Here is a 27,505-nt window from a genome sequence, read left to right as displayed (position 1 = left end):
CAATGCAACTATGATTTTCAAAAAACTTTGCAAAAAAATTATGCATGATTTTTAATAAAATGATTGAATTTCCATTTATTTTAAAAGCGCGTTTCTACAAAAATATACAGTTTTTTTCCCTTCTCAACGCCATTTTCTCAAAAAAATATGTATATAGTTTTTTCATAACCAAGCATTTAAGTGGTTACTATATTAATTTGTTAAGTTATAATATACATATAAATATGCACCTATACACTACAAAAACGAAAAGTGGTTACAATATTGATCCATTTATTTTTTGAAAAATTACCGGATGGTGCGAAAGGTTTAACAAATTCTTCATAATAGAATTATATAATTCTGTTCTTGCGTTCAACGAAATAATTAACTCTGCTTAATTAACTGTGTTAAAGTAACTTAGAATACTTTCCATCTAGATTATAGTCTTCACCCCACTAGATAATAATTTCCGAAGAATCGTCCAGTTCGCCCTTGATCTCCGCCTCCATGGGCGCCACGGTATTGTTCGTGTCGGGCAGGATGCTCTCCTCCGGCTGCGAGGCCTGATTGATGATAAACACATTCGGATTGCTGGTACTACTGAGACTCATTCCGGCGGGAGCTAAGGATTTGGCAACGGGAGCGACACCTGGAGTTGTACTTGGTGTCGCCTTTGGCTTAGCTGAAGCTTGCGCAGTTGGTGCTCGCGAAGCGGGGAATCGCGTAGCCGGCGATCGCGTGGCTGGTGATGACGTAGCTGGTGATGGTATCGTCTTGGTCTGGGTGGCTGTCCTTACCGGCGTGGTCTTCTTCTTGCATAGCACCGGTTTTTGCACAGGTGTTGGCGGATTAATCGACAACATAGTGCCAGGAACGGCCCTCTTTTTGGCGACTACTTTTGGTGACGGTATGGTCATTGAAACAGTTGTCTTCAAGTTCACAATCTAATGGGTAAAGAATGGTTTTTAAAAATGCAGACTTGCTATTTGCAAAATATTGCTACCTGGCTTGGGTCTTCTCCTGTTTTTTTCTTGGCTCCCATCGAGACGTTTCGTGGCGCCAAATTAGCTGCCGCTGCTGCTGAGGATGTTGAGGGTCCCAGTGGAGTGCTGGTAGCAGCGGGAAGGGCATTTCGACCTGAAGTCGGTGTTGCGGTTTTCGCTTTCGGGTTGGGACACTGAAAGCCAATGATGTTTTTCTCGGCATCGAAAAGGGGAACGCTGGCGGGGAGCGAACTGCGCTGCTGAGCATGCTGCGTTGTCTTCTTGGTGGCCTGCGTTGGCGTAACGGAGGCCATGGTGGAGCTAACGACGTTTTTGGAAAGTGGCGAACTGCTAGCTGCCACTGAACTCGAAGGATTTTCTACTGCAGCACCGACGGAAGTCATCGGCGTGATAACCGAGTTGAACCGGACCGGCGGCAAAGGCGTTATCGTGTTGGTGGCCTTGTTCAAGTAACGCACGTAGTTCTCCAATAGCTTGGTACCCACATCCACGTCGATGGCCATCACCGAGCTGGTCCTGACGATCTCCTCGATGGTGCGCTGTCTCTCAGCCAGTGTCAAGTTGGAAACTCGCCGGCTAAGTGCCTGGAGCACCATATCAAACACCTGCACTCGCGTCTGCAACTCCACGCGCTGCTTGTCCGTGGGACAGATCGGTGGCAACTGGATGAGCGACGGCGGCAGGGTGGCCAGCATTGAAGTGCTGGCTGTTGGCGGGAGGGTTGCCCCTGGATGCAGAACCTTCTTGGTCAGCGTAGTGCCACGGGGCAACTGTTTGGTTAGGGAATCCAAGATAGCTGGAGATGAAACCTCTGCAGGAGTGGGGTTGGATAGAGCAATTGGAATACTAGAGGGAGCTGGAATCGGTGGGACAGCAGGAGAAGGTAGGCTCAAGTCGCCAGGAGGAGCAGGAGGAAAACTTTGTATTATCGAAGTAGGCGCTGGAGTAACTGAACCATCCAGAGCGTTGGCGGGAACATCTTCTCCAGAAGCCAGATTGGAAACCGAAGCAACTGGCTCTCTGGAATCTTGTACCTTATTTCTGCCCAGCAATTCCAGCTTAGCTCGCACCTTGCTTGGAATATTCTTGTCCGCCTTGGAGATAAACTTGGTGGTGATGACCAGGAACTGTGGCACTTCCAACACCGGTACCTCAGCCGTCGAATGCAAACGCGTAAAATCAATGGCTCGCATCGGTCCGTCCAGATTTGGGCAGCAGAAGTCCAGGCCCACGTCGTCATAGGATCGCTTATAGCGCTTCGGGTATAGGAAGGAGAACATCTTGGTTTGGCCAATGCCATTGGGATTATTGCTAGGGGCACTGGCCGAGGGAATCGAATGGGAAACACTCGCGCCAGAGGAAACCGTTGCCAAGTTGTTGCTTTGAATAGCTGGAGGACCAATGGTTTCAATTACCGGCAGTGGTTGAGGTGCTTCTTCCGCTGCAGCAACCGTAGGCAATACCGAAAAGGGATCTTCTTCCACAATCTCCGGGGGAGCATCTTCTGGCTCTGACTTCACCTCTGGAATTGGCACTGGAAGTGGCATTGACTTGGCGTGAAACATCTGCACTCTTCGCTGGTTTTCCAACTTCTGCGCACTGTCCAGCAACGGTGCCTTGTCGGAAAGATGTTGTTCAGTCAGTGGATATATAGCTGTCTTCGTGATTGCCTTGACTGGTACTGGAACTACCGGCAGGACTTCTGCAGAATCGGAAAGGAGAGCAGGAGCTGCCGATGGAACATGAGCTGATTTGGGAGCGAGCAGAGTTGAGCTTTTTCTTACTGGCAATTCAGGGGCTGTAGTTGGAGGATTAGGTTCAGGCTGGGATTCAGGCACTGCCTTAAACACAGCCGCCGGCTCTGTCTGAGGAGGCAACATTGATTCTGACATTGACTCCGCCGCAGAATCCGTTTCCGATGATGCTTCCGGTAGTGGAGGAGGTGACGGTAATTTTTGAGGGGCGTCTTGTTTCTCTTGGTTCTTCTCTCGTGTCTTCGATAGCCAATTGTTGAAGATTCGTCGATTGATTTTAACGCAAAGTTTGCGTAGCTTAGCTTTCGGGGGAGCGTCTTCAACTGTAGAAGGAACTGCGAGAGGCTCTTCTGAAGAAGCCAAACTGGCAGCTGTTATTTTAACTGGGAAAGCCACGGGCAGGATCTCTTGGCCAGGATCTTCTTGATGTTGCATATCCTCTCCCTGCAGCTCTCTTGGTCGCTTCGGATTAACTCCTTCTATTGCCTCTTCAACTTCCACTGCCTTTCTTTTTGGTGCGACTGGCACGCGCCTAATTTGTCTGCCACGCAAGGACTGGGATTCCTTAGGCTCTTGTTTTTGCTCTGAAAAGGGTGAAAAGCGGTCCTTGGAAGCATTCCTCTGCCTTCCGGACATGGGAGCTGGCGTAGCAGCCAATGATCTATTGCTGCTGGTAGCTCGAGTCATGTGAACCGATTTGCCGAGTGCAAACTGGCGGTGGGTCACTGACACATTTTGATCTTGTTTATCCGTGCGGGACTTACGAGCACTGTCGTCGCGGGAGGAATCCCTTGAGTCAGATGTAGTTTCGGAAAGTCCAGGCTTGCCCCTCGACTTTCGCTGCTCCTGTTTGGCTCTTTTGGCTGCTCCGCGGCCCCTATCGGTTGCCCCGATTTCCTCGGCTTTGACATCCCTGGCAATTTCTCCGACCACAACAGCTTTAGAAGCATCTGTCGATATTTGCATTCCAGTTTGTTGTGTGACATCTGTTTGCGGAAGTGGTTTCGGGTCATTCAAATCTAACGCAGCTACTTCAGATTTTAAGGCTTGAAATTTTTTGGATCGGTTAGCTTGAGGCGCAGCTTTACGAGGATTAGATTCTGTGTGCAATCCCTGTGACTTCCTGCTTTCGGGTTTCTTTGGAGCCTCCGACTGTGAATTTTGTTTTCGGCCTCTTACAACTGAAGTAACAGATTTCTTTGATGGTTCAGTAGCTCTCTCCAAATCTAGGGAATCATTTAATACGGCCTTTTTCTTGGCCTCTGCTTTTTTATTGGCCTCAACTTTCTTAATGACCTCATCCTTCTCACTAACCACTTTCTTACTGGCCTCGGCTTTTTTAATGACGTCATCCTTTTGAAAGACTTCAACTTTCTTATTCGCCTCCACTTTCTTAGTGACATCATCCTTCTTATTGGCCTCCACTTTCTTAATGACCTCAGATTTTCTGGCCATCTTCTTCGTCTCCAGCTGTGCCTTTCGAGGCAAAATGGGTGAAGTTTCAGGAGTGGCGGCAGGTGATTTCGATGCTTCTGCAGCTGCTTCCTTGGAAGGCACCACGGAAACAGATATGTTAACTTTTCGTGGAGCAGCCGACGAGCCCTCCTCCTTGAGAGATTCATTTTTCTTAGTGGCTGGCAAGGATTTCCTAGTGACCACAATAGAGCTCCCTAGGATCGGCTGATCGCTCGCTCTGTTCTTTTCTGTTTCCGACTTGTTTTGTGTTTTTCTAGTGGAAGTAGAAGATACATCGTCTCCCGATGATGGTTTCTGCAGACTGAGAGTAGAACTCAGTAGTGTCTGCACCATAGGCTTCTTGGTCGCCGGACTTGGACTTTCTGGGTTCAACTGCTTCCTGGCAGGTGTTGCTACTATGATATGTTTCGTGACCAATTCTTGTTTTGGTGTCTTCACTGCCGACTTTGTAACAGCTGGTGATGTTTCGCTTCTGGTTTCTTTTATAGGTGCTGTCGTTGACGACATGATGGTTTCATTACCTATAATAGAGATGAATTTGCCTTTCACATTGGATTTCGCCTCCGATTCAATTTTGGAACGTTTAAGAGTAGGAGGCTCTTCTTCATCCAGTAGGTGACGACGGCGAACTGAAATTAAAGTTAAAAATGTTTCATATAACATTAAAGTTCAAGTTATTCGACGACAATTAATTAGCTGCTATTTCAAAATCATGAAGCTATTATGATACTGATAAACAATATAAATAATGTTTACCTGGTTTAGCATGGTCCTGCCTCTCCGTGGCCGACTTCTCCCTTTGCTGCAGTTGCTTTCGTTTGGCCGCTTCTAAAGGAGAAAAAGAAAAGATACATTAGAAGGGTTCCCATACTGATACGACGATGAAATGAAAAGATTGGGCAAGCTATTAACCATCTGGTTGTGAGGAATCCGCTTCCCGCTTGCGCAAGGTGCGCTTCACCATGCTTGACGTACTGGCTTCGGCTTCGTCCGTGACACTAGTTGTTTCCGTTGAGTCTGGTATTGGGCTTTGAGCGGGCTCTTGAGGGTCAACCGATTCTACATTAGTTATCTTCTTTTCCAGGTCATTTTCAGAATCCTCCTTTAAGGATTCGGCTGAAGGAGCTGAATCCACAGAAGGAGCTGATTCCGCCGAGGGAGCTAATTCATCTGAGGAAGCTGAATCCGCTGAGGAAGCTGATTCCGCTAAGAGAGCTAATTCCGCTGACGGGGCTGATTCCGCTGAGGAAACTAATTCCGCCGAGGGAGCTGATTCCTCGATTAAGGTTTCCTTATCTGGCTTTTGATCTCCTGATGTTCCTTCTCTTGGTGTTTCTTTTTCTAGTTTTTCCTCTTTCGGGCTATGCTCTTTTGGCGTTTCGTCTTTTGTATTTGCCTCTTTTAATGTACTATTCTCTAAAGGCGCATGAGTTAATGAATTGGACTCCAGTGTTTCATTGTTAGGAAGCACATCTGCTGTCTCTTTTGCTAAGACGTCCTCAGAAGAAAACTTAGTGATAGCTTTATCACCGTCGGCAGAAATTTCTTTGTCTTCAGATACTTTTTTCGGATCTGTTAGTATACCCTTTGGTTCATTCTCAGTGTCGTTAGCAGATTTCTTAGGAACTTCTTTATTTAGGATTTGCTGAGGTTCAGGAACATTATCCGACTCAGAAACAGTAACGGGAACCGAATCTGGAACAGGATTAGTCTCAGGATTATTGTTAACAGAAGAAATGGCCGGATCAATATCACATTTCTCTGGAGATGGAGTTTTTTCTATTCTTTCAAGAATTTTCCTAAAACGCTTTATTTTAATTGGAGATTTTTTCAAGACGGAAGATTTCTGTGTGCTTTTAGGCCAATTGGAAGTGGGAGTTCTCTTTATCAAAACGCGAAGCTTGCGGCAGGAGACTGAGGGAGTATTTAGTTCTCTTTGGTTTGTAGAGGTCAAGGATTCGGCAACGGCTTTGGGACTTTTCTCCGAGTTGTTTTCCGACTTCGCAGTTTCCTTTGGGACGTTACGTTTGGATTTGGAAGATCCTTTAGCTGGAGTTATCTTTTTGGTTTGATCACTGTTTGCTGTAGAGATTGTTGGAAAATCTTCAGATGTAGATGTAATCGTAGAAATAGTCTCCGAAATTTCTGAATTTGGTTCGGTAGCTAGTTCTGGTGGTGTTATGTTTGATAATGTGATTTTTGATTCGCTTAGTTTTTGAACATTTTTTAAAGTGTCAAAAGTGGACATGGAGGGTACTTGGTTTCTTGTACTCAGTAGGTACGTTTTCGTTGGTATTTTTGTTTTAGGAGAACGGTGTTCGGTTTCAAAAACTAATGGTGAGGGTTCCCGCTCACTAGAAATTAAACCGGCAGGGGTATCTTTTTTGTCTAGTTCAGTATTTAGAATGGCGTTATCGTCTTCTGGATCCTCAACGGTAACAGCTTGTCTACGTTTTCTGATTCTTCCGCTTTCTATTCCAGAGACTTTGGGCTTATCTTCCAACTCTATCGAGTCCTTTTCTGTTGAAGAAGTAGGTTGAACTGTTTTTGCCTCTTGATTATCATTAGAAATGTTCTCCTTGGGTTTCTTATTATCTTTTTTACCCCTGCTCTTGGATATTTGTTTTGAAACCTTGGCCTTAGAAATATCCTTTGCCGAGTCTTTCGAAATTGTGTCAGAGTCCTTTTCAGCAGAAGATGTTAGTTTATCTGCTTCCGTATTTAAATCTAAACCCAGTTCTTTATCAGATTCAGAAATCTGCTCATTGTATTTCTTTTCATCCTTCTTGGCTGAATCTTGTGTCAAGTCTTTTGAAATTGGTTCTGAGTTCGGACTGGAAATAAAGTCTTCCATTTTATCCAATTTAATTCCTGATTTGGTAGAAGACGAATCGTGCTTTTGAGTTTTAGTCGCCTTGTCTCTGCGAATCGGTCTGCCAGAGCTTCGCTCCTCTTTGTTGTTAACAGAATCACTTTGCGAAGTTACTGACTTAACATCAGTTAGGATGCTGCTTGTCGAGAAAGGATTCTCCTCAATTTTAGTTTCTGTATGGTCAGTGGTGCTGCTCGAAACGGCTTCCATTATATCCAATTTAGTCTCTTGCTTTTGTATGTTGTTAATTGATTCGCCTTCAGTCAAATTTTGCTCAGGATCTGGTTCTTTTTCATTGGAATTGACATTTGGTTGGCTGTCACTGTCAGATTCTTCTTCTTTGTTTTCAGGTTCTTCCTTTTTTTCTGTTTCTTCTTTTTTTTCTGTTTCCTTTTCCTCTTTTGTCGATTTTCGCTTTCTTTCCATGACGGTTTTGTTGGCATCTGGCTCTAATGCCTTCAATGACTTTTCTTTGGTCTGATCCTTTTTGGAAGGCCTTTCCTTCGAAAGTACTTTTTCACTAGAAGAATGAGATTTGGCAGAAGGCGATTCGTGCTTTTGGGACTTGGCCGCATCAATAGTCGCCTTGTCTCTGCGACTCAATCTGCCAGAGTTTCGCTCCTCTTTATTGTTGACAGAAACAGATTGCGGAATTTCTGACTTTACATCAGTTTCCGTACTGCTTGTTGTGGAAGGATTCTCTTCAGTTTCAGCGCCTTTATGGTCGGTGGCGGTTTTGCCTTGAACTTTTTCTTTTTCCTTTAACGGTCTACGGAGTTTCCTGGGACTGAACGAGTTTTTCTCAACATGTTCTGTATCAATCTCTTCCAATTCGGAGTTTTCTAAAAGGGATTTGCTATCATTTACAGGTGGGTCTGAAGTGTGAAGGTTTTCCCCCTTTTCGTCTTTCTGCTCCGACTCGCTTGAGGTTGAAAATTCTTCAGCACACTTTGAAGTAGAACGAAGCTCTTCGTTTAAATCTGCAGTATATTTATTCCTTCCTGCTCCACGACTCCTTAAGGATTGTTTCGATTTTGATGGCTTACCCATCACCTTTTCCATTTCAGCCTCACTAGAGCTTGGCTGTTCTGCCATTTTGGAAACATTTACTGGTCGGTCTGAAGGTGGTTGGTTTTCCTCCTTTTCGTCTTTCTGCTCTGTCTCGCTTGAGGTCGAATATTCTTCAGCACACTTTGAAGTAGAACGAAGCTCTTCGTTTAAATCTGCAGTATATTTATTCCTTCCTGATCCACGAGTCCTTCTGGATTTTTTCGACTTTGATGGCTCTCCCATCGACTTTTCCATTTCAGTATCCGTGGAGCTAGGCATTTTTGCCACTTCGGAAGCATCTTCAACTGGAGCACCTTCAGATTTTGTAGCTTGATTTACATCCTTAGTTTCAGTATCAGATGGAAACGATTTGTCTTCTAACGCATTGACATTTTCAGTGGTTAACTTTTCCTTGACCAACTTGGAAGTTATAACTTTCTTTTCCACCGGCGAGCGTTCTTGGGAAGAGTGACTTTCCGCTGGAGATCTGCCCAATCTTGGACTACTTCGCCTCGATGTCTCATCCATAAGTTGAGTGAGTTCGGTCTTCAGCGGCCGCTTGGAGCGACTTTCCCGTTGGTTAATAGGAGTTGTTTTATCGGACCTGAGAGCCCTTCTGGAAATCGAACTTTCCTTAAATTCCAGCTCCCTCGATTTCTTGGGCGTATTAGCTGGCGAAGAATTATTTCGTTTCTTGGTAGTTGTTACTTGGCTAAGAGGAACTTCGGAACAAGGCAAGGAATCTTTTTCAGGTTCTTGACCTGTTTCTTTTGCAGCAGGTTTTGGCTCTTGAATGGATATCTGCTCTTTAGCAGGAGACAGGTCTTTAGCAAGAGACTGCTCTTCAGTAGGTGGCTCGACTTCAGCAGGTTGCTCATCTTCAGTAGAAGGTGGTTCTTTAGTAGAGGGTGGTTCTTCAGTTGAAGGTGGTCCTTGAGTAGAGGGTGGTTCTTCAGTAGTAGGCGGTTCCTCAGTAGAGGGTGGTTCTTCATTAGAGGGTGGTTCTTCAGTAGAGGGTGGTTCTTCAGTAGAAAGCGGTTTTTCCGTAGAAAACTGTTCTTCAGAAGAAGGTGGTTCTTTAACTGGAGTCTGTTTTTGAACTGGACATTCTTTAATGTCTAAAGGAAGTTTTTCAACTGGATCTATTTCTTTGGGTTGACTGTCTTCTTCAGCAATTCCTACGACTTCTGAAATAGTTTCCTGCTCTAGCTCCTTGACAATTTCAGTTACAGGATTTTGTCCACCTTCTACTGCCTCTGATACCTCAGTTACTTCAATTCTTTTGCCCACTTCAGCCGCCAAAATCTCTTCAGCCAACTTAATATCCTCAGCCAACTGGGAATCGCTTTCTTCAATAATGATTCCAGTAACCTCATTTGCATGGGTGAGCACAGTCGGTATTTCGATTTCAACAGTAGCTTCAATTGCATTTTGTATTTTATCCAATTCCTTTATTACATCGTGATTGGGTTGCCTAGTAGCTTCAACGGTAGAATCCTTTTGAGTTTCCTCTTCTCCTAAAATTAAATCCTTATCTTCGATCATTTCGTTGTGATCCTCTGCCGTATCAAAGGTATCCGTTGATGTGTCCAGTAAACCAAGCGCTTCTTTTTCGGGATTTTGCTCAGACTCTTTATCCAGCTGCACATCCCTGTCCGGAGCACTTTTGAGATCCGATTTGTGCGGACATGAAGTCATGCTAATATCATTCTGGGTAGTGTTATCACCTCCTGATAACTCTTTGGCTGTATCTAATTCTGTATTTAGTTCATCATGCTCTTCCAGATTAACCGTCTCCTTTTCCGCTTTCTGTTCGCTAGTTTTTGATAAAAGAGAATCCTTATCCAAGTTTTCGCTTGAATTTTTACTAGACTCAGCTTTTGGCGTCTCATTTGGAAAATATTTGCGGGGCCTTCCGCGTTTTCTTTTGACCGTGTCTCGCTCCCCTTCCGACACATTAGCCATCTTTTCCTCAGTGGTTGCAGCTCGACTTTTACGATTCTTTTGCCCTCGGGAGCGTCCTCGTTTTGGAAAAGATTCGCTCTTTGACCGCCGCAGCTTGGACCCTGAGGGCTCACAGGTTTCCAACCGTTCGCTCGAGTAGGTAAGCTTGCGCACATGGCTCTTGCTTAGGCTAGAGGACGTGCTGGGATCCGCTGGGTTCTTAGATCTAGATCTGCTGCGCGTTTTGGAGCCGGAGCGCTTTTCGAACTCGTTAGAACGCTCCACATCGATCTCTAAGATCTGTTCGGCCAGGTCAAGGCTCATGCGCTCCACCGCCTCGAGCGTGACGGTCTTATCCACGGCACTCAGCTTCCGACTGTCGCTGTTCTTGCTGGCCGAGGATTTGGCACTGCTGCTGGCCTTGCTGGCCGAGGATTTGGCACTGCTGCTGGCCTCCAGTGGCCCCAGATATTCCTCCTGCTCCTTTTCCTCCGCTTTTTCTTTGTCACTGGCTGTGAAACAAAAAGCAGAAAGAGTTACAAATGTAAGGGCGTGGCAGGTTTAGGGGTTCACGGAGGCGCTCATGGTCGAAGAATGGACGCCCCAATGGACATCGGTGCACACTTACCCGCTGATCGCTCATTAGCATGCTTAACCTGTTCGGAGGAAGGTTTCTTTTCATTGGAGCGGGATTTCCTAGCACTACTCTGTTTCTTATAAATTGGAGGCGCCTCGGCGCAACTGAGATTATTCAAGTACGACTGCAGGCGCTCAAAGACACCGCTCAGTACCGACTCCTGATCATTCTCAGGATGGTCATTCTGTTTACTCTGCGGCTCCTGGCTCTCGTCGTCGGAAACAACAGGTGTCACGGTGTCTACACGGTTTGTGTTTTTACATATGATGAATATTATCAGAGGGTTGGCAGTATCAACTAGTTATTAGCGCTAACTTACCCGCCACCGATGTGGTCCTGCTCGTGTCCGTTGAAATGTCGATGACCGGTTCGGCGTCCTCGTCCTCTGAGTCGCGATCGCCGTAGAAGTCCGATTCGTACTCGTACGATGAGTCGCTTTCTGAATCCCCATCGTAGTCCCCCAACGCTATAGATATTATAAAGGATTAGGTATTAAAATGGCTGTGGTATAACTTACTGCAGTTCTTACTCAAAGGATCTGTTTTGGGTTCGTGCTGCGAAGGCGTTAGATTTGTCTTTTGGGCCTTTATTATGGTCACTGTCTTGTTTTTGGCGGATGACAGGCCACTCCCATTTATGGAGTCCGATGGCTTTGAGACTAAAGAGCTGGGATTCTTGTTCTTAGCACTTAGACTAGGGTTAGCAGCAGTTTTACTTGGGGAAGCAGGCAGTGGTTTGTTGCTGGTTGACTTGCCAAAGTTGCCACTGCTGCTGTTGCTGCCGCTCCTGTGTGGGGCTTCACCGAGTGATTTTCTGGCACCTGCCTGGGAAGTACTAGGCTTGGGTACAGTCAACCTCTGCGAGGGACGCATCAGGGCCGCACCTGGGATTGGGAATAGCATCATGTAATTTTGGGAATGTGTGTTTAATGGGGCATTAAGGATACCCACCCAAATCGTCCACCGAATCGAAGGACTCGTAGCGTTCGCGCCGCTTGTTTGGCTTCGACTTGAAAATATTCCGGCAGAACAGGGTTTCAAGGGCATCGTTGGAAACGTCACTGGAGGAGTATGGGGATGGGGAGCGGCGACGCCGGTCCTTGGACTTAGAGCCGGAAGTCTCGTCAAGCAGGTCGTCGTCGTCATTGTACTTGCCGTGAAAGAGCTTTTGGAAGATGTCCGCATCGATCGACGACGAGTTGCTCGAGTCTGACGAAATGCGACGCGGACGGGAGACGCCGGCCGAGGAAGCTGGCGGAGCACTGGTTTTGATCCCTGCAAACACACAAATTACACACAGATAGTACACATGCATATTTATAGCATTCTAAGGGAAAACGCACCTGGCAGCACCAAGTCTTTGTACTCGTCTAGATATTCGATGTCCTCCATGTTACACTTTCATGTGCGTCGGACAATTTGCGATTTCTCGGCTGCACCCCGTTTCATCAAAGGGACTCCGCGAACTATGATAAACTTATCGGAGTCTTGGGGGTACCGGATATATACCCATAAGAAGCACCAAGCCAAGCACTTATGTCTCTTTTTTCACCACAAAAAAAAACCCTTCGAAATCAAGCAAAAATGATGCCGCTGCAATTAACGTGAACGTAGTGCCGAAGTGCGAAAATGCCAAAGCGTGTGTCGAGCCCGCGCTTCGGTGTGCCCGTTGGGCGTTCTTCAATTTGTGCTCTAGTTTTTTCAGTGACTAGTACAATATTTACTTAATCTTATAAAGTAGGACGTTTCTAATTACTGTTAATTACTATTAATTAAGTTAATATTTGCTTAATGTGCGCCAAGTTTACTGCGCTTGCCCGGCAGTAAATCCTAAAAATACCACAATCACACAGTTACCATCGTTGCTATCGATATTAGAAACAACTGAGTCAAGCATTTTATTTTCTAACTATAATTATATATTTGATACCTAAAACTGCTCTTAATATTATTCATTGACTTTAAAAATAGTAAACTATGTTGCTTAATGGTAACTAAAATCAGAGCCTCAAATTTATTGCAATAATAGAAGACACAGATAAATAATTCAATACTTCAATTGAACATCCAATAGAAAGAATTGAGGCGTTTAATTTATTGCATGTATACTTAATTAATCAAAGACACAGACGAATAAATTAATACTTTCAAATACAGTCAGTTTATAAACATTCAAAGCCTGTTAAAGTCGCTTAATAAATTCATGCAATAAATTCACAAAATTCTAGGTTTTAACTTGAAGAAACCTTAGACCAAATTAAAAAGGCTCATCAAACGTTTTTATTCCATTTGCTTTTAACAAACACTCATAGCTTCACCATCAAAAACACATAAAATACACTTTGCCAGTAACATAAACACAAAAAGTAATTTAATTATTTTTAAGTAGCTCATAATAAATTTTAAATGAACCGATATTTGAGTGTCCCATCCCCAGCTGTCTAAAAACGCGATAGCTGTCAGCCCTGACACACGACCTATCGCCCGCAGTGTCACCACCAAAGTGACGTGGAACGAAAAAAGACGAAGCCACACGAAGCCGAGGCGAGCACGTCAGTTTCACAAGATTCAGATTCCACTTCGCCTGCTCACATTTTCCAGATCGGTCGGTGCAGAAAAACAAATAGCCTAAAATGGTGAGTTAAACTGAGAAGCAATTAGTGGCCCCGACTAATTGAAAACGTATTCACAGCCCGCTCCTGCAAGTTCAACGTCCGTGGGCAGCGGATCGCGCTCGCCCAGCAAATTGTCGGCGCCACGTAGCGCCGGATCCGGAGGCGGCAGCACCCTGAAGCAGCGAAAAACCACCAGCAGCACCACGGCGGCCCGAAGCCGTGCACCCGGCGGAGCTGGAACTGGTGGCATGTGGCGCTTCTACACGGACGACTCGCCCGGAATCAAGGTGTAAGTACTGCTAACTAACTATTTTTAAAGGCCCCCTACTTATGACACTCTTTACCCCTGCGTTATCCCACAGTGGACCCGTGCCCGTGCTGGTCATGTCGCTGCTCTTCATCGCTTCCGTCTTCATGCTGCACATCTGGGGCAAATACAATCGTTCTTAAGCCATTCAATTCGTAGCCAATAAAATACTTTCACCTCAACGAACGTGAGCACTGTCGACGTCACCATTTCTTTCGCGGCAAGATAACAAGAGACCCATTCCGCTTGTTGAGGCATTGGTGTTTTCCGCATGAAATTAATTATACCTAAGCTTAAGTTAAAGACGTGTTTAAGCGTAATGCATATTTTCAAAATTAATCGTACTTTTTCCACCCGCTTGTTGGGCTGGGAATCCATTCCACAATTTATCGTGGTCATGTGCATCAGAAATTCCGCGCGCAGCCGTTGCAATTCAAAATTTGTAAGACATTCAACGAAAAGTGTTAAGAACAAATAAATTTTGTATTAAACAAATGTTTTGTTTTGCATTTGGAAGTGGGTGTTTGATAAATCAATGATTTATCAAAAAATACACAAAGTAAATGGAACTCAGTACCTTTACAATCAAACTGTATATAAATCCATTCAACAAGTGCTCAAAACAAATACATTTCTTATAAAACAAAAAATATTTGTTGATTTTATTGGCAGTGCTTTAACAAAATATGGGGATTAGACAGACTGGATAGTTGTTTCGTTCATAAAATGATTTTCCCTGAAGTACTTTGTGCGGTGTGTGCATCTCCGTTCCCTGTGATTTTGTTTGCCGCACAACAAACAGCCCTTGGAGTGCTTCGACTTTCTATTTCGGAAATTAAGGCAACTGGTTTCGATGTGGCCCTTGTGACCACACAGCCAGCAGTGTTGTTTGGTTTGATAGAAGGAGCAGTTGTGCCCCTCTCTTTGAGTGCATCTCCTGCAATTTATGCAGTGCACATAGTTGGGTTTCACACAGACATCGCAGAACTGACAGTGCCTATATGATTGACCATTCACCGAGGCACATTTCCCGCAGCGATTGCAGTGGAGGTTCTCCTTGGCTGTGTGTAACTCACACTTTTGGCAGTACTTATAGCCCTCCTCCGCGGGCAATTGAAGCAATTTCAGTGGCACATTGGTGAACATTCGCACGGGTGATCCGCAAAACCGACTCTGTTTACCCACATTCGTGTATCTCAGGTGATTGGTGTAATTTATTCTGTAGTCGCACATTTCCATCTCCGGCATTTCCTGTCTGATGTGATTAGCTGAATAGTAGGGGTATATCCAGAATATGGATAGTGGTGTGGAGGGCAACTGATTGATTCTGTTGTGGAGTTTTCTTAGGCTGCGCAGGGTGTGGGAAATCAGTTCAGTGCGACAACCAAAGGGTGGATCCGTTACAATCAGCAGTTGATCCGAACTGCAATTTGGGATACCATCCAAATTAGAGCCACCAATACTAATGGGTTGATATATATTACCTGGTACCTTCCAGGAACTTTTCAAAGGGCTTGCGATTGTAGAAGAAGTGATTATTGCACATGTTGTAGAGGCAGAACTCCTCAGGTCCTAGATAGTCTGCAAATCGCTCATCAAGATCCAGTAGAAAACTTTTCAGTTTTTGGCGGAGGTGGAAATGTAATCGTGGTGCTCCCATGCAGATTATCTTGCTAATTGAAGGTTAGTGAAAGATTCGAGAAATTAGTACATTCACTCACCTAGCTCCTATATTTTTGCACTGATTCGCCAGGAAGTTTAGAGCAGCTTCATCAAAGAAATACTGGGCATTAACTTTGTCCTGGGATAGCGCAGTTAGGCTTAATGTGGGATCGGAAGCGGAAATCGGTAATTTCCCGGATGGTGAGGGATAGTCCTTTTCTGGATTTAAGTTTCCAAGGCTATGACCCTTCCACTGATCCGCCGGCAGGTGAAAATTGCAAAGTTTTGAGTCCCTGTGAGCTGAGCAGGCGAAATAACCCTCAATTGGAAGCTGAGATTCCCGGTAGAATAAAACCGTGGGTCCATGGTCGCAGCGGGGATGCTGATTTTCGGGATCAGCGTCATACTCCTCTATTTCGAGCAGTAATTTTTCGCCTTTATTTTCAAACATTCTGCAAAAACGTTTATTTTCGTCAAAGTAGTAAACAAACCGTGGAAGAAGAAGAGAAATACAGTGCTGTCTCTGTAAGGTGAAATTTTGAAAAGAATTAAAAAAAATATTGCTCAAAAAAATAATATATTCTTAAAAACTAGAAATAATTAATAAAAAATTATGTTTTTTGACATTACAGATAAAAAATTGGTTATACTTATATTATTGGCTCACTGTTTTTCCTATAAAAATACACGTAAATGTTGTTAAAGACTTCAAGTTACACTGATATTTTCAGTATATTAGTTTATTTATATTATTATTATTATTTATTTTAGTTAATTAATATTAAAACATTTTTATTCCATGTTAATTTGACTATTTGGCAACGCCAGAATTGAACGAAACAAATTCCAATCGATACTAAATCGATAAATTAAGAGATAAATCCATTTGCTTTCCCTGGTCACTCTTAAAACCAAAAAATCTATAAAAGCAACAAGCAGACGCTCATTATTTCTTTTCTAAAAAATTTGGAGCAGTAGCGTGGCGAAGAAAAAGTTTTAAATGATGACGTCAGAGCAAAGCCAACTAAAGGTTTTATTTTTTAAAGTGAAGAAGAGTTAATAAAACAGTCGGATGCAAGCGCAAACAATGGATTAAAAGTAAGCGAAATGTGTTTTTCTTGTTTTTTCGTTGTTTTTTGATGAATGTTCTTTTTCTGAAGAGTCGAGTGCTAGGTCGCAAGATTTGGCACTCTTCCTGTAGAAAGAATAAGAACGGCCAACTGATAAACTAAATAAATTAACTAGAATGTATATTAAATGCAATGTGTAAGCCAAAAAATTAACCTTTTCTTTCTTTACTTTGTTCTAGATTTGAAAAACACGTGGCCAGAGAGAGAGAGAGAACCGGCATTGCCCTCCATAGGTATGTAATCTCCTCTCGCTCTTACTTCATTAATAGTTTTTAATTTTTTCTGATGATAAGTTCAATCTGAACAAAGTGCTGTTGATTCACAACTTAAAATTAAACCAAAAGGATTCTGAGAAAATATTAAGTTTACTCCGAGGTTTAATCCGAATTTATGTCGATATTAACCACAGTATTTCTATTTTTTATTTTTAGCTCTACCGTATAATGACGCCGCCATTTTATGAAGTAGTCTGGAATGTGTGATTGAGGTAATTTAATTATATAAATCTTTATTTAAACCAGATTTCCTGATGATAAGTTCAATCTGAACAAAGTGCTGTTGATTCACAACTTAAAATTAAACCAAAAGGATTCTGAAACATTTAAATTAATATTTTAGTTAAAAAGAAAATGGCGATGAAAACCTAACCTAAGTTTTCTTTATTTTTAGCATTTTGCTGGTAACTCGTGGATCTACTTCAAAATAAAGTTCTCTCACTATGTGGTAAGTTTTATTTCAAATATAATTACTAAAAATAAAATTTAATTGATGACAAGAAATTACCGTTTGATTTCCGTGATATTAAACCCCATGGCTGCTATTTAATAGTAACTGATTATCCTTTTCATCAATAGAATGTTGTTTTATTGGTGCTTTTTAATAATTTAAATTTCTTTCTTATTTTTAGAATTCTTTCTGATGGATAGAAAACGGACAGAAACCAATCGCTTTCAGACAAGGTAAAGAAATGTGTCTTTGTTTTGTGTATATTTTTTTTTTTGATGAATGTAATTACCGTACGACTTTTGTGATTAAATCTAAATGGCTGCAATTTTTGCAACTGAACTTAATTCTTATTTAAAAAAATTTAATTTTTGCATTCAGATTCGTTAATTTATTTTCTCTTTTGCAGTTTTGACATGACATTCTGATAACTATGCTTAAATGATCTTATCCAGCCAATCAAGGTGAGATTTATGCACAATTTTTTAATTTGCTGCAATAGTTTATATGATGAATACCTTTTATCTATTAACTTTCGTTCTACTGAGTAGAAAATGCGGAGAAATATTACTGATACTTCTAACTAAAGCAGATTATTGCTAGTAAAAATGAATACAATTTTATGCCTACAATTAATTTTTTTGTATATTTTTAGATTAGCCGTTTATGGTTGAATGACTGTTTATCGTCGTGTTTATATCATCAGTTAACTAAGGTACGTTTATATTTCAAATACTATATTTTTAATGGTTCTATGATGTTACTTCTAGTATAGTTCATTAGAAACAAACATGTTACAAACTTTTTGAAGCTGATTAAGCTTTCAATTATTTTTTTCTGACCTTTCATTAAATCAATTTAAAATATATATATTTTCAATTATTTTAGATCAAGTCCTGCAGTTGTAATTCGATATCAAAAACGTCTACATAGATGTGCAGCTGTAAGGTAAGCATATACATTTCGTCTGATTTTGTTTTGAAAACAAATTTTAATTGAAAAGCGTTTGCTATGATGATAATATCCTATCTCAGGATTCCCTCTTCTGAGTAGAACCCTAAAACAACCATGCTGTTCACTTTCCCTGTCTGACATCAAACGCTTTACAAATAGAATTGATTGTTCAAATTTTAAGAAGACAGACTGGCTATAACGAAAACTATTTTAATTACAGGTCTTTCTGGAATGTTTCTAAAACGATTTCATTGCTCCAACTATAAGGTGAATATACTCTTAGTTTTTTATCTTAAATATTTGAAATGATGAAATTTTCCGTCCGTGGAATTTTTTCAAAGAATAAACCATGCTGACATTTTATGTCTTCTTTCCCCAACTGATAAATTATTTCAAAAATGGGTTTTGTTATACTTTAATATCAATATAAACTAATTTGCTTTTAATTTGTTTTCAGATTTCTCTTAAAAGTGGTCAGCCTGATCTTTGTTATTAAGCCTGCAGTTATAAAGGTAATTAATGAATAAATATATTTCGATTTTTTTGAAATGATGAAAATACCGTCCGTGGTTTTAGACTGAGTAACACCATGCTGCTTGAATGTCATTTCCCCAACTGATAAATCATTTCAAAAATGAGATTTTAAGCATGTACATTTCCATTACTAATTTGTATTTTCTTTTTACAGAATGCTTTAAAACATCGCATTTATAATCTGATTTTTGGCGGTTCTATGTTGATCGAATCAAAAGGTAACTAGACTTAAAACTGTATTTACAGTTGTTTGAAATGATGAAAATACCGTCCGTGGTTTTTTAACTGAGAAACACCATGCTGTTTGAAAGTCATTTCCCCAACTGATAACTCATGTCAAAAATTAAATATTTGTCTTCATTGAATTTGTATTAATTTGTTTGTTTTATTATCTTCTTTACAGGCTGTTCCCGGAAATGTATAAATCTGAAACTATTTTGACAAATAAAAGCTTATAGTATCTAAATGAAAATGTATTTAATTGGGGGTTTTGGGGTTCTTTATTGGCAAAGTTTTTAATATATTCAATCAAATGAAACAAACAACTTTATATGGGAATTTAAAATATGATAAACCAATTTTAGCGCCATCTAATGCCTTGAGTTTAGCATTTTGTGTTGCGCCATCTGGCGTACCTAAACCTAAGCGGATGTGTTTAAGATGTGGCAACGCCGTTGAGATCTTAGCAAAAGCTGGTTGATATAAAATTAAATATAAATTTAAAATTACGCGGGCAACTATTTTTTTTGTTTGTTCATATATATTTAAGCCCATTTGAAAAATATGCTTTTTGATAAATTGTAGGTAAACATATATTCTTCAATCGGGCACATTAAATAAGCAAACATCATTTCGTGTAAAAATGTTTATTTATTATTATTTTATGTTGCTGCAAGTGTATGGTATACACTTAAATTTTTTACAAAAGTGTGTTTAAATAAGATGCAAAATTAACGAGTTTGCAAAATATTTATTTTTCAAAAGTGTTACGAGCTTCATGCCCTGCCAGCCGTATAAGCAACAACACCATGAACAATAAGATGGAACACCCCCATTTCAGAGAAAACGGGGGGCGGTGTCACAACTATTTTCAACATTGTGCACACATTTCATTCATTGAGTGCATGTTGAGCATGAGCATACTATATTTACAACAAGTTACGACTACAGCTACGATGATGTGTGCAATGCACTTTATGCGCTTTTATGCGATTTTATGGGGCATTTTAAATGACAGTTAGTTGGTTTTTTATTAAGTTGATAATTATCTCGGTTGTAAGGAGGGTGTGCAATCAAAACGCAATGAATTCAATTGAGAATTTTCCATTTCCCCTTCAAGCTAAAGTTATTTACAACTTTACTTGTGACTTCAGGAAAGAGTGTTTTCGATGGCTGGTTTTGTGTGCAGTAGAAAAATCAATTTTCACTTAACAATTTTAAAATAATGTTTTCTGAAATACTTAAAAAATTAATTAAGAATAACGAAGTAAAGGTTATTTTAAATTTAAGAAACATTTGGAAAATAAAATATTTCATAAATATATTTGAGATTTTTATTTGAGTTATATAGAATTATTTAAAGTAAAATAATAACTAATATAAAATAAAATACATTAAATTTAACTAAATAAATGTAAATAGTTATTGTATTGAATACTTATAAATCTTTATGATGAAAAACAAGAAAGGAAAGCTAACTTCGGGCGGAGCCGAAGTTGAAATACCCTTGCAGAATATTCTGCAAATTATATTCTCCAAAATCATTCATAATGCATTCTTAATACTCATAAAAAATCCCAACTTCCTAACTTTAAAAACACCAAAGTTATGGCATTTCCAATCGTTCAGTTATATGGCAGTTATAGAATATAGTCGGCCGATCCTTATGAAATTTAATATGTCGGATTGATTAGGCAAAAATAAAACCCATAGAAAATCCCAACTTCCTAACTTAACAAACACCAAAGTTATGGCATTTCCGATCAATCAGTTATATGGCAGCTATAAGATATAGTCGGCCGATCCTTATGAAATTTGGTACGTCTGATTGATTGGCCAAATATAAAACCCATAGAAAATCCCAACTTCCTAACTTTACAAACACCAAAGTTATGGCATTTCCGATCAATCAGTTATATGGCAGCTATAAGATATAGTCGGCCGATCCTTATGAAATTTGGTACGTCGGATTGATTGGCCAAATATAAAACCCATAGAAAATCCCAACTTCCTAACTTTACAAACACCAAAGTTATGGCATTTCCGATCAATCAGTTATATGGCAGCTATAAGATATAGTCGGCCGATCCTTATGAAATTTGGTACGTCGGATTGATTGGCCAAATATAAAACCCATAGAAAGTCCCAACTTCCTAACCTAACAAACAGCAGAGTTATGGCATTTCCGATCAATCAGTTATATGGCAGCTATAGGATATAGTCGGCCGATCCCGGCCGTTCCGACTTATATACTGCGTGCAAAGGAAAGAAGGGTGTGTGCAAAGTTTCAATTCGATATCTTTAAAACTGAGAGACTAGTTCGCGTAGAAACAGACAGACGGACAGACAGACGGACAGACGGACAGACGGACATGGCTATATCAACTCAGGAGGTGATCCTGATCAAAAATATATATACTTTATAGGGTCGGAGATGTCTCCTTCACTGCGTTGCACACTTTTGACCAAAATTATAATACCCTCTGCAAGGGTATAAAAAGGTGCAAAATTATTTTTCTGAGTTGATGGTTTTTTGGATATAAAAAATATTATCAAAACTTTTTATACATACTTAGTCACATCTTAAATATTTTTGAAATGCTTTGTGATTATTACATTTTTGAGCAATGTAAACGAACTTTTTCGCAGTGTTCTCCGTAGTTTACTAAAGGCTGGCAGGAAGTTCTGGGTGTCGTCGTCGGACGCTGCCAAGTCGTCGAACTTTTTGCACTCGATATGTGACGACAAGGACATCGCTGCGCTTTTCCACTCCCGAAACTGATAAAGATAAGGCCAAGGAGTCTGTCGCCGCTCCGCTCCGAGTGGCTCCTGCAGGAAACTTTGCCTTTCTGCCTGTCTTGGTTCTGGGCTCTGTCTTGTGGCCCTCTGGCCCTGGTTTTTGCGGTTAACTGGCGAGGAGCGGGCCAGCTGCTTAAGTTGGCCGGCATTTCAGTGACAATTTATTTTCTGTGCTTTGGCATTCGCTTTTCAACAAATCGAAAAACTATTAAATTGGGCTGAAAGCCAGCAAACGAACGCCAAAGAGCCAGAAGAACAAATAAAGGCAAAAGAAATGAGGGAGAAGTATTTATTTCCGCAAAATATTGAAAGCCGTATGCCCTATTTGTAGGGTAATTAGGATTCCAGATTGGTTATCCTTTGAGGACTATTGTTGGAGAATTTTTGGTAGAGTTTTGATGGGATTTGGTTTAAATGATAAAAAATCATTGTGATTTTAAAAGTCAAATAAAAACTTAATGAATATGTAATATATAATTTTACATTGTCCAATATTTACCATAGGAAATCACTAACTTTTTTTAATATTTCTTTTGAGTTACTTCATGTGATATTGAGGTATTAAAAATAGCAAATTTTTTTAAATTACAAATGCTTTAAAAAGTAGATTTAAATAATGAACTTAATTTTTATTACATGATTCGTTGAACTGCTTTGCTATGCTCCTCGGTATCTGGGTTACCCATGTGAAATAACGCCTTTAAAAGGTGAATCCTTTGATGATTCCCCTCGTGGGATTCGAGCGCTCTCTTGCAACATTCCGTGTCCTGCTAAGAGTATTCAAAAGCAAACTTTTGCCGCTTTTTGTCAGGACTTACACTGGCAGAGATTTCGCTTTGTTGACAGTCACGCGACTTCTCCATGCTTTGGCACATTTGATTTGGCTGCAACTTTTCACCTCGCAACTGAGAACTGCGACGACATCAAGTTAATTGGATGGCAAAATTGGGGGTGGCGGTGGGCATTCGGGTCGGAGGACTTACGGACCAAAGGACCAAAGGACGGATCTGTGTGGCCGGGTGACAAGTGTGGCCAAGGCAGCGGAGGCCGATTAGAATCTAAGCCAGAGGAAACGACACACGACACACATGGCATTCAACCATTTTGAGGCGAGCAAACAGACATTAACACGTGAGCGTTGAGCGGTTATCTCTGGGATCTCGCAATCTCTGGATCTCAAAATCTCAGAATCCCAGAGTGTGTTTGCTACTTGGCACCTCTTCAAAACAAATACCCTACAAATTCAATGGGATGCGGGCCCTTCGAGTGACACTAAACTAATTAAAAGTTTGTCAGACTCCGGGTTTCGGGTCGGCCAGTCGTCCATATGGCCTAGACTACGGGTTTATTGGCATAAATTACGCATTGAAATCACGTAAGTGTCGGGGGCAAAATTTAATCACAGAGTGCGAGTGCGAGTGCGGCGGCTAAACAAGAATTAAATTTAGCAACATAACCAAATCAAAAAAGGGACCACTCCGAACACGGACATGGACATGGAACACGGACACGAACAATTTCCCCCTGTGAACGGAGGAGCAAAAAATTTGCACACAAACTACGTGACTTCAATTCCTCAGTGCGGCTGGAAAAAAAAACACAAAATACAAAAAAAAAACCAGGGTGTACAGCCGTGTGTATCTATGTGGTTACCTCTCAATGGCTTTTGTTCGGCCCCGTGTACAACTTTTAATCCTTTGCACTTTTGTCAATGTCAGAGACGAGATAGACTCAGATTTAGATTCTGCCCAATGACAAACAATATAAAAAAGAGGGAAAAGTGGCTCTGCTTTTGGTCAACGAAGTTTCAATACCCTTAAAGAACACTCGATTCAGAAAAGCTTAGAGAAATATACCTGATAGCATCAAATTGATTCATTTAAGTCAGAGGAAAGGTAATAAATAAGTTATGAAAGGTATAAACTTATATCACTTTATTTATTGGATTAATAGGATTTATCTCTCACCTTAAGTATTTCTCTAATTAAATGTATTATTAAATTCTTTTTTAACTATCTTCATAGTTTGGCAGTCCTAAAACAAAAAACTAATACTAGTTTCAATACAATATGAATTCTATTAGACCCTTAGCATTTGAATAGCTATTTTTATTAATCGCTTTTTTTCGTTTGCATTTCAGATATGGGGATACCCAAACTAATCGCTTTAAAGTGTTTTAATTTATTACAAACTCGTTGTAGATGCTAAACCATAATACCCTCACCGAAAGTGACAGCCCGAAAAAGGTCGAAATAAACGGGGAATTGCGATCTGTTTGGGAAATAGTTTTTCACCACAATGACATTTCAGTTTTCCGCACACGGACAGTTTTTCAGGGCACGAGAAGATGGCCAATAAAATTAATTGATTTTGAGGTTGCTTTTTTTTACGGCTGCTGATGTTGCAGCTGTTTTTATTTTTTTGTTGGTGATTTTGATTTCTGCTTCTGTCACAGTTGACCGCATTTGATTGGCGGTGGTAGGTGCAGCCGAAAAGAGGTTACCATGGCTTAAAGGTGACCCAGGATTTCTAATTAGATTAGTTTCGATTTCAGACCACCTGGAGATGGCATAAATAATGGAAAATCTTTACATTGATTTAGATAGCTAACAAGTAATGTGGTAGGAAAATAATATCATTAATTAAACAATATATCAAAATAGCATGCAAATAAAAAGGGAGAATGAAGACAGCGCTGTTCCTTTGAAATTTAAAATAAATAGCAATAAATGGCAAATAAATAAAATATGGCGTGTAATTGGCGTATCGAAATTCGGATTAATTTTTTACGTTTTTCCTTCCTCTCCATTGAGTCCTTGGCCAAAGGAAGGGGAAACCAGCAATTTTGAGCGTAAACGTAAACGTAAACGTAAACGTAAACGTAAACGCTTTCAACAACTCTCCCTTTGCATCTGGCATTGATTTCCATTTTACATTTTCCGTTTTTATTAACAAGCATTTAAATGCAATGAAGTGAAATGCGAATCTCTCAATGCGAACGCACTCTGTGTATAAATATTTCTGGCTGGCCTTTGTTGAATTATTTTTATGGCTTGCCATAGTGTAGATGGCATTTCATGGCTGATTTAACCCGGCTGCCTAACAGTTTCGTCTGGGGATATACTCGTATATTCAGTTTTCCCTACCGCTTTTCCGATTCCGATTCCGACTCTGATTCTTCTGCTCCTGTTATTGCTGTTGTTATTCATTCGTTCACATTTTTTTCATATGTCAGTGGCGTAAATGAAAACGCAAACGGGGCGTATGATTAATGTGGTTTACATATGAAAACGAGACTCCGTCCCAGAACTCCATTCCCTCCATCTCTTTCTCCGCCTCTGTTGCTGTCTCTTCCGGCTTCTGTTGTAGTTGTTGTTCTTCTTGTTGTTGTTGGCAGTGCTTATTCAATAATTTATTGCTGGCAGCCTCAGCCACTTACAATGTCAGAAAAATATGCGCGAAATATGCATAAAAGTATTACATGCAGGCTTTTGTCAGCTGGCCGGAATGTCACACTACCGCCTCTTACATGTACACACACATTCGAGTGTATCCCCTATACAACAGCCCATCCTTATCGCCTGAGAAGCCGAAAGTGAAAGCTTAAGCCTTAATAAATCACAAAATATGGGATTATCAATTAATAAGCTGCTGAGAAATTTTCAGGGCCTTTGAAGTTGATAAGCAATTAAATTTAATGAGACTATAAAAGGAGAGGTGGAAGGTGCTCAGAGCTTGAACTTGAACATTAAATTGTAAAGAAAAATAATAAGTAAATTGGTCAAGACTTTAATGAATTGTGCTTATGTAAAAGTTCTGTGTTCTAAATTCAAACTTGGTCATAAAATAGTCGGAGGGTCTTAAATGTCAAGTGATTGTAAGGAAAAGTGTGTGTACTTAGCTTTCACAGGAAGTATTTGAATTTTAAATGCAAAAATGCATTTAATTGTTTTTTTATTTGAAAACAATTTAGCTAACACTTAGAATAAGCGGGCTATTAATTCTATTATTAAGCTAAAAGTTTGAGTATTAAGTGCGACAGATATTTAAAAAACGCTAATCTAAAAATAAAAATGCTTAGGAAGTTTATTCCTTAAGGGATTTCCTGATAATAATTTTGTGTATTCTAATTTTATTAGTTCAAAATAATTAATAATGATTATTTCCCCCTTTAACCCTTTCCCGCAGTGTAGTTTCATAAATAAACAATTCATTATCAATAGAGAACCATAATGTCGCATGACTGATGTGATTGCTGGCTGAACTTGAACCGAGGGCGATAAATCTGCAGTTCCCATTCAGATTCGAAGTACTAAGTCGGTCTTCCAGTCCGCTCGCATTGCACAGTTCGAAATGAGTAGCCAGAAGATTGGGATTGTGGGCAGTGGATTGATTGGCAGGGCCTGGGCGATGCTCTTCGCCGCAGCTGGCTATAGAGTCCAGTTGTATGACATTCTGGAGAGCCAGTTGTCCATGGCTCTGCAGGAGCTGGACAAGGATCTGCACAGTCTGGAGGAGAAGGGTTCGTTGAGGGGCGATTTGCGGGCTTCCGAGCAATTCGCCCTCATCGAGGTCACCAATCGGCTGGAGGAACTGACCAGAGAGGCAGTGCACATACAGGAGTGTGTTCCCGAGGTTCTTCAGCTGAAGAAGTCTCTGTACTCCCAGTTGGATGAGCTGCTGGAGGAGCAGACCGTTGTGGCCAGTTCCACGAGCACCTTTATGCCATCGCTATATAGCGAGGGATTCAAGAGGAGGCAACAGGTGGGTCAGGGAAAAGTCTTTTCCTTTCACTGGAATATTATATATATGAATTTCCCCTTCCTTAAACAGATGCTGGTGGCCCATCCACTGAATCCCCCGTACTTCATACCCCTGGTGGAGATTGTCCCCGCTCCCTGGACTTCCTCTGAATCCGTTGAGCGAACTCACAACCTGATGCTCAGCCTGGGCCAACGTCCGGTGACCCTAAAAAAAGAGATCCAGGGCTTTGCCACCAACCGGATTCAGTATGCCATCCTAAACGAAGTGTGGCGCTTGGTGGGTTCCGGCATACTCAGCGTGGCGGATGTGGATCGAGTGCTGAGTCAGGGATTGGGATTGCGCTATGCCCTCCTCGGATCCCTGGAGACGGCCCATCTAAATGCTCCTGGTGGCGTGGCTGATTATTTCCAGCGATTTGGCGGCGAAATCTCTGCCGTAAGTGCCACCTATGGAGAAACCCCAAATACTCAGGAGGATCGAGTGACTCTGGAGGAGATTGCCAGGCAGTGTGAGCAGTTGGTGCCGCTGGAAAATCTGGAGGAGAGACGCGCCACCCGCGATGAGTTCCTCACCCAGCTGGCCAAACTAAAAAAGCACTTTGAATAGGAAATTAATTGCTGGGTTTGTGATGTACCCTGAATAAACTGCGAATCAACTAAATGGGTCTGTGTCATTTTCCGTCTCCTCGCTTCTCCAGTTTCGTGCATTAATGAAATTAATTTTTGCGGCAACCGGAAACGCTTTTCCAAGCGGAGCATTCAAGTACAACGTGTCACATTTCCGCATCGGCATCCTCGCCCTCGACGCTTTTCTTAGTTTTCCCATTACAATTTTCCCCCGTTTCGGCACTTGGCCTGATGAATGCTGGCGGCCTTAACTCATTTTTCATTTCGGGCGCTGCTGAATTCTCCCCGGACTAAGAGCTGCTTAAGTGAAAAATCTCTATTTGAGCGCCGGATTTGTTTTCACTGCGGCTTGTTGGCAGCTCTTTAGCAATTGCTTTAAATATCACGATTTAGCGGGTTTTTGCTTGAGTGAAAATGCTTGATAGTGATTAAAAATAATCCATTACCTTTTCAT

General features: G+C 41.1%; 4 protein-coding genes, 1 long non-coding RNA gene and 2 other non-coding genes across 12 annotated transcripts; 5 read left to right on the top strand and 2 right to left on the bottom strand.

Annotated features, from left to right (window-relative positions):
- Positions 1 to 152: 152 nt before the first annotated feature.
- Positions 153 to 12,370, bottom strand: LOC108045055 (titin). Of its 6 annotated transcripts, none has more exons than XM_044457372.1 (9): positions 12,062 to 12,367; positions 11,670 to 11,993; positions 11,237 to 11,602; positions 11,039 to 11,185; positions 10,711 to 10,959; positions 5,129 to 10,594; positions 4,973 to 5,044; positions 986 to 4,845; positions 153 to 926 (listed from the first exon to the last, which is right to left on the bottom strand). In XM_044457372.1, the coding sequence occupies exons 1-9, from the start codon at positions 12,108 to 12,110 to the stop codon at positions 438 to 440; spliced, it is 11,022 nt and encodes a 3,673-aa protein (XP_044313307.1). In that variant the 5' UTR covers positions 12,111 to 12,367; the 3' UTR covers positions 153 to 437. The 6 variants fall into 6 exon arrangements, with proteins under 6 accessions (XP_044313307.1, XP_044313362.1, XP_016979717.2 ...); XM_044457427.1 differs by having other exon boundaries at positions 5,192 to 10,594; XM_017124228.2 differs by having other exon boundaries at positions 11,249 to 11,602.
- Positions 12,371 to 13,218: 848 nt separating this feature from the next.
- On the top strand, positions 13,219 to 13,826 carry LOC108045082 (protein transport protein Sec61 subunit beta). The gene is made up of 3 exons (XM_017124272.2): positions 13,219 to 13,354; positions 13,411 to 13,622; positions 13,696 to 13,826. Exons 1-3 carry the CDS (start codon positions 13,352 to 13,354, stop codon positions 13,781 to 13,783), a joined length of 303 nt encoding a protein of 100 aa, XP_016979761.1. The 5' UTR covers positions 13,219 to 13,351; the 3' UTR covers positions 13,784 to 13,826.
- Positions 13,827 to 14,096: 270 nt separating this feature from the next.
- LOC108045081 (rRNA N6-adenosine-methyltransferase ZCCHC4) lies at positions 14,097 to 15,823 on the bottom strand. Its single transcript, XM_017124271.2, has 3 exons — positions 15,362 to 15,823; positions 15,125 to 15,313; positions 14,097 to 15,063 (listed from the first exon to the last, which is right to left on the bottom strand). Exons 1-3 carry the CDS (start codon positions 15,751 to 15,753, stop codon positions 14,334 to 14,336), a joined length of 1,311 nt encoding a protein of 436 aa, XP_016979760.1. The 5' UTR covers positions 15,754 to 15,823; the 3' UTR covers positions 14,097 to 14,333.
- Positions 15,824 to 16,249: 426 nt separating this feature from the next.
- On the top strand, positions 16,250 to 19,109 carry LOC108045031. The gene is made up of 12 exons (XR_001769326.2): positions 16,250 to 16,400; positions 16,612 to 16,665; positions 16,864 to 16,919; positions 17,102 to 17,155; positions 17,340 to 17,391; positions 17,565 to 17,619; positions 17,811 to 17,870; positions 18,044 to 18,103; positions 18,330 to 18,376; positions 18,567 to 18,621; positions 18,798 to 18,861; positions 19,047 to 19,109. It is a non-coding gene; the product is annotated as an uncharacterized LOC108045031 (long non-coding RNA).
- On the top strand, positions 16,709 to 16,790 carry LOC123037017. The gene has a single exon (XR_006417308.1). It is a non-coding gene; the product is annotated as a small nucleolar RNA Me28S-Cm3227 (small nucleolar RNA).
- On the top strand, positions 16,953 to 17,034 carry LOC123037018. Its single transcript, XR_006417309.1, has one exon. It is a non-coding gene; the product is annotated as a small nucleolar RNA Me28S-Cm3227 (small nucleolar RNA).
- Positions 19,110 to 25,972: 6,863 nt separating the features above from the next.
- On the top strand, positions 25,973 to 27,085 carry LOC108045037 (lambda-crystallin). The gene is made up of 2 exons (XM_017124207.1): positions 25,973 to 26,425; positions 26,495 to 27,085. Exons 1-2 carry the CDS (start codon positions 26,015 to 26,017, stop codon positions 27,029 to 27,031), a joined length of 948 nt encoding a protein of 315 aa, XP_016979696.1. The 5' UTR covers positions 25,973 to 26,014; the 3' UTR covers positions 27,032 to 27,085.
- Positions 27,086 to 27,505: the final 420 nt, after the last annotated feature.

The sequence above is a fragment of the Drosophila rhopaloa genome, unplaced genomic scaffold (assembly GCF_018152115.1).
Source record: "Drosophila rhopaloa isolate 14029-0021.01 unplaced genomic scaffold, ASM1815211v1 contig_115, whole genome shotgun sequence".
NCBI lineage: Eukaryota > Metazoa > Arthropoda > Insecta > Diptera > Drosophilidae > Drosophila > Drosophila rhopaloa.
This window is presented reverse-complemented; position numbering and strand designations above follow the sequence as displayed.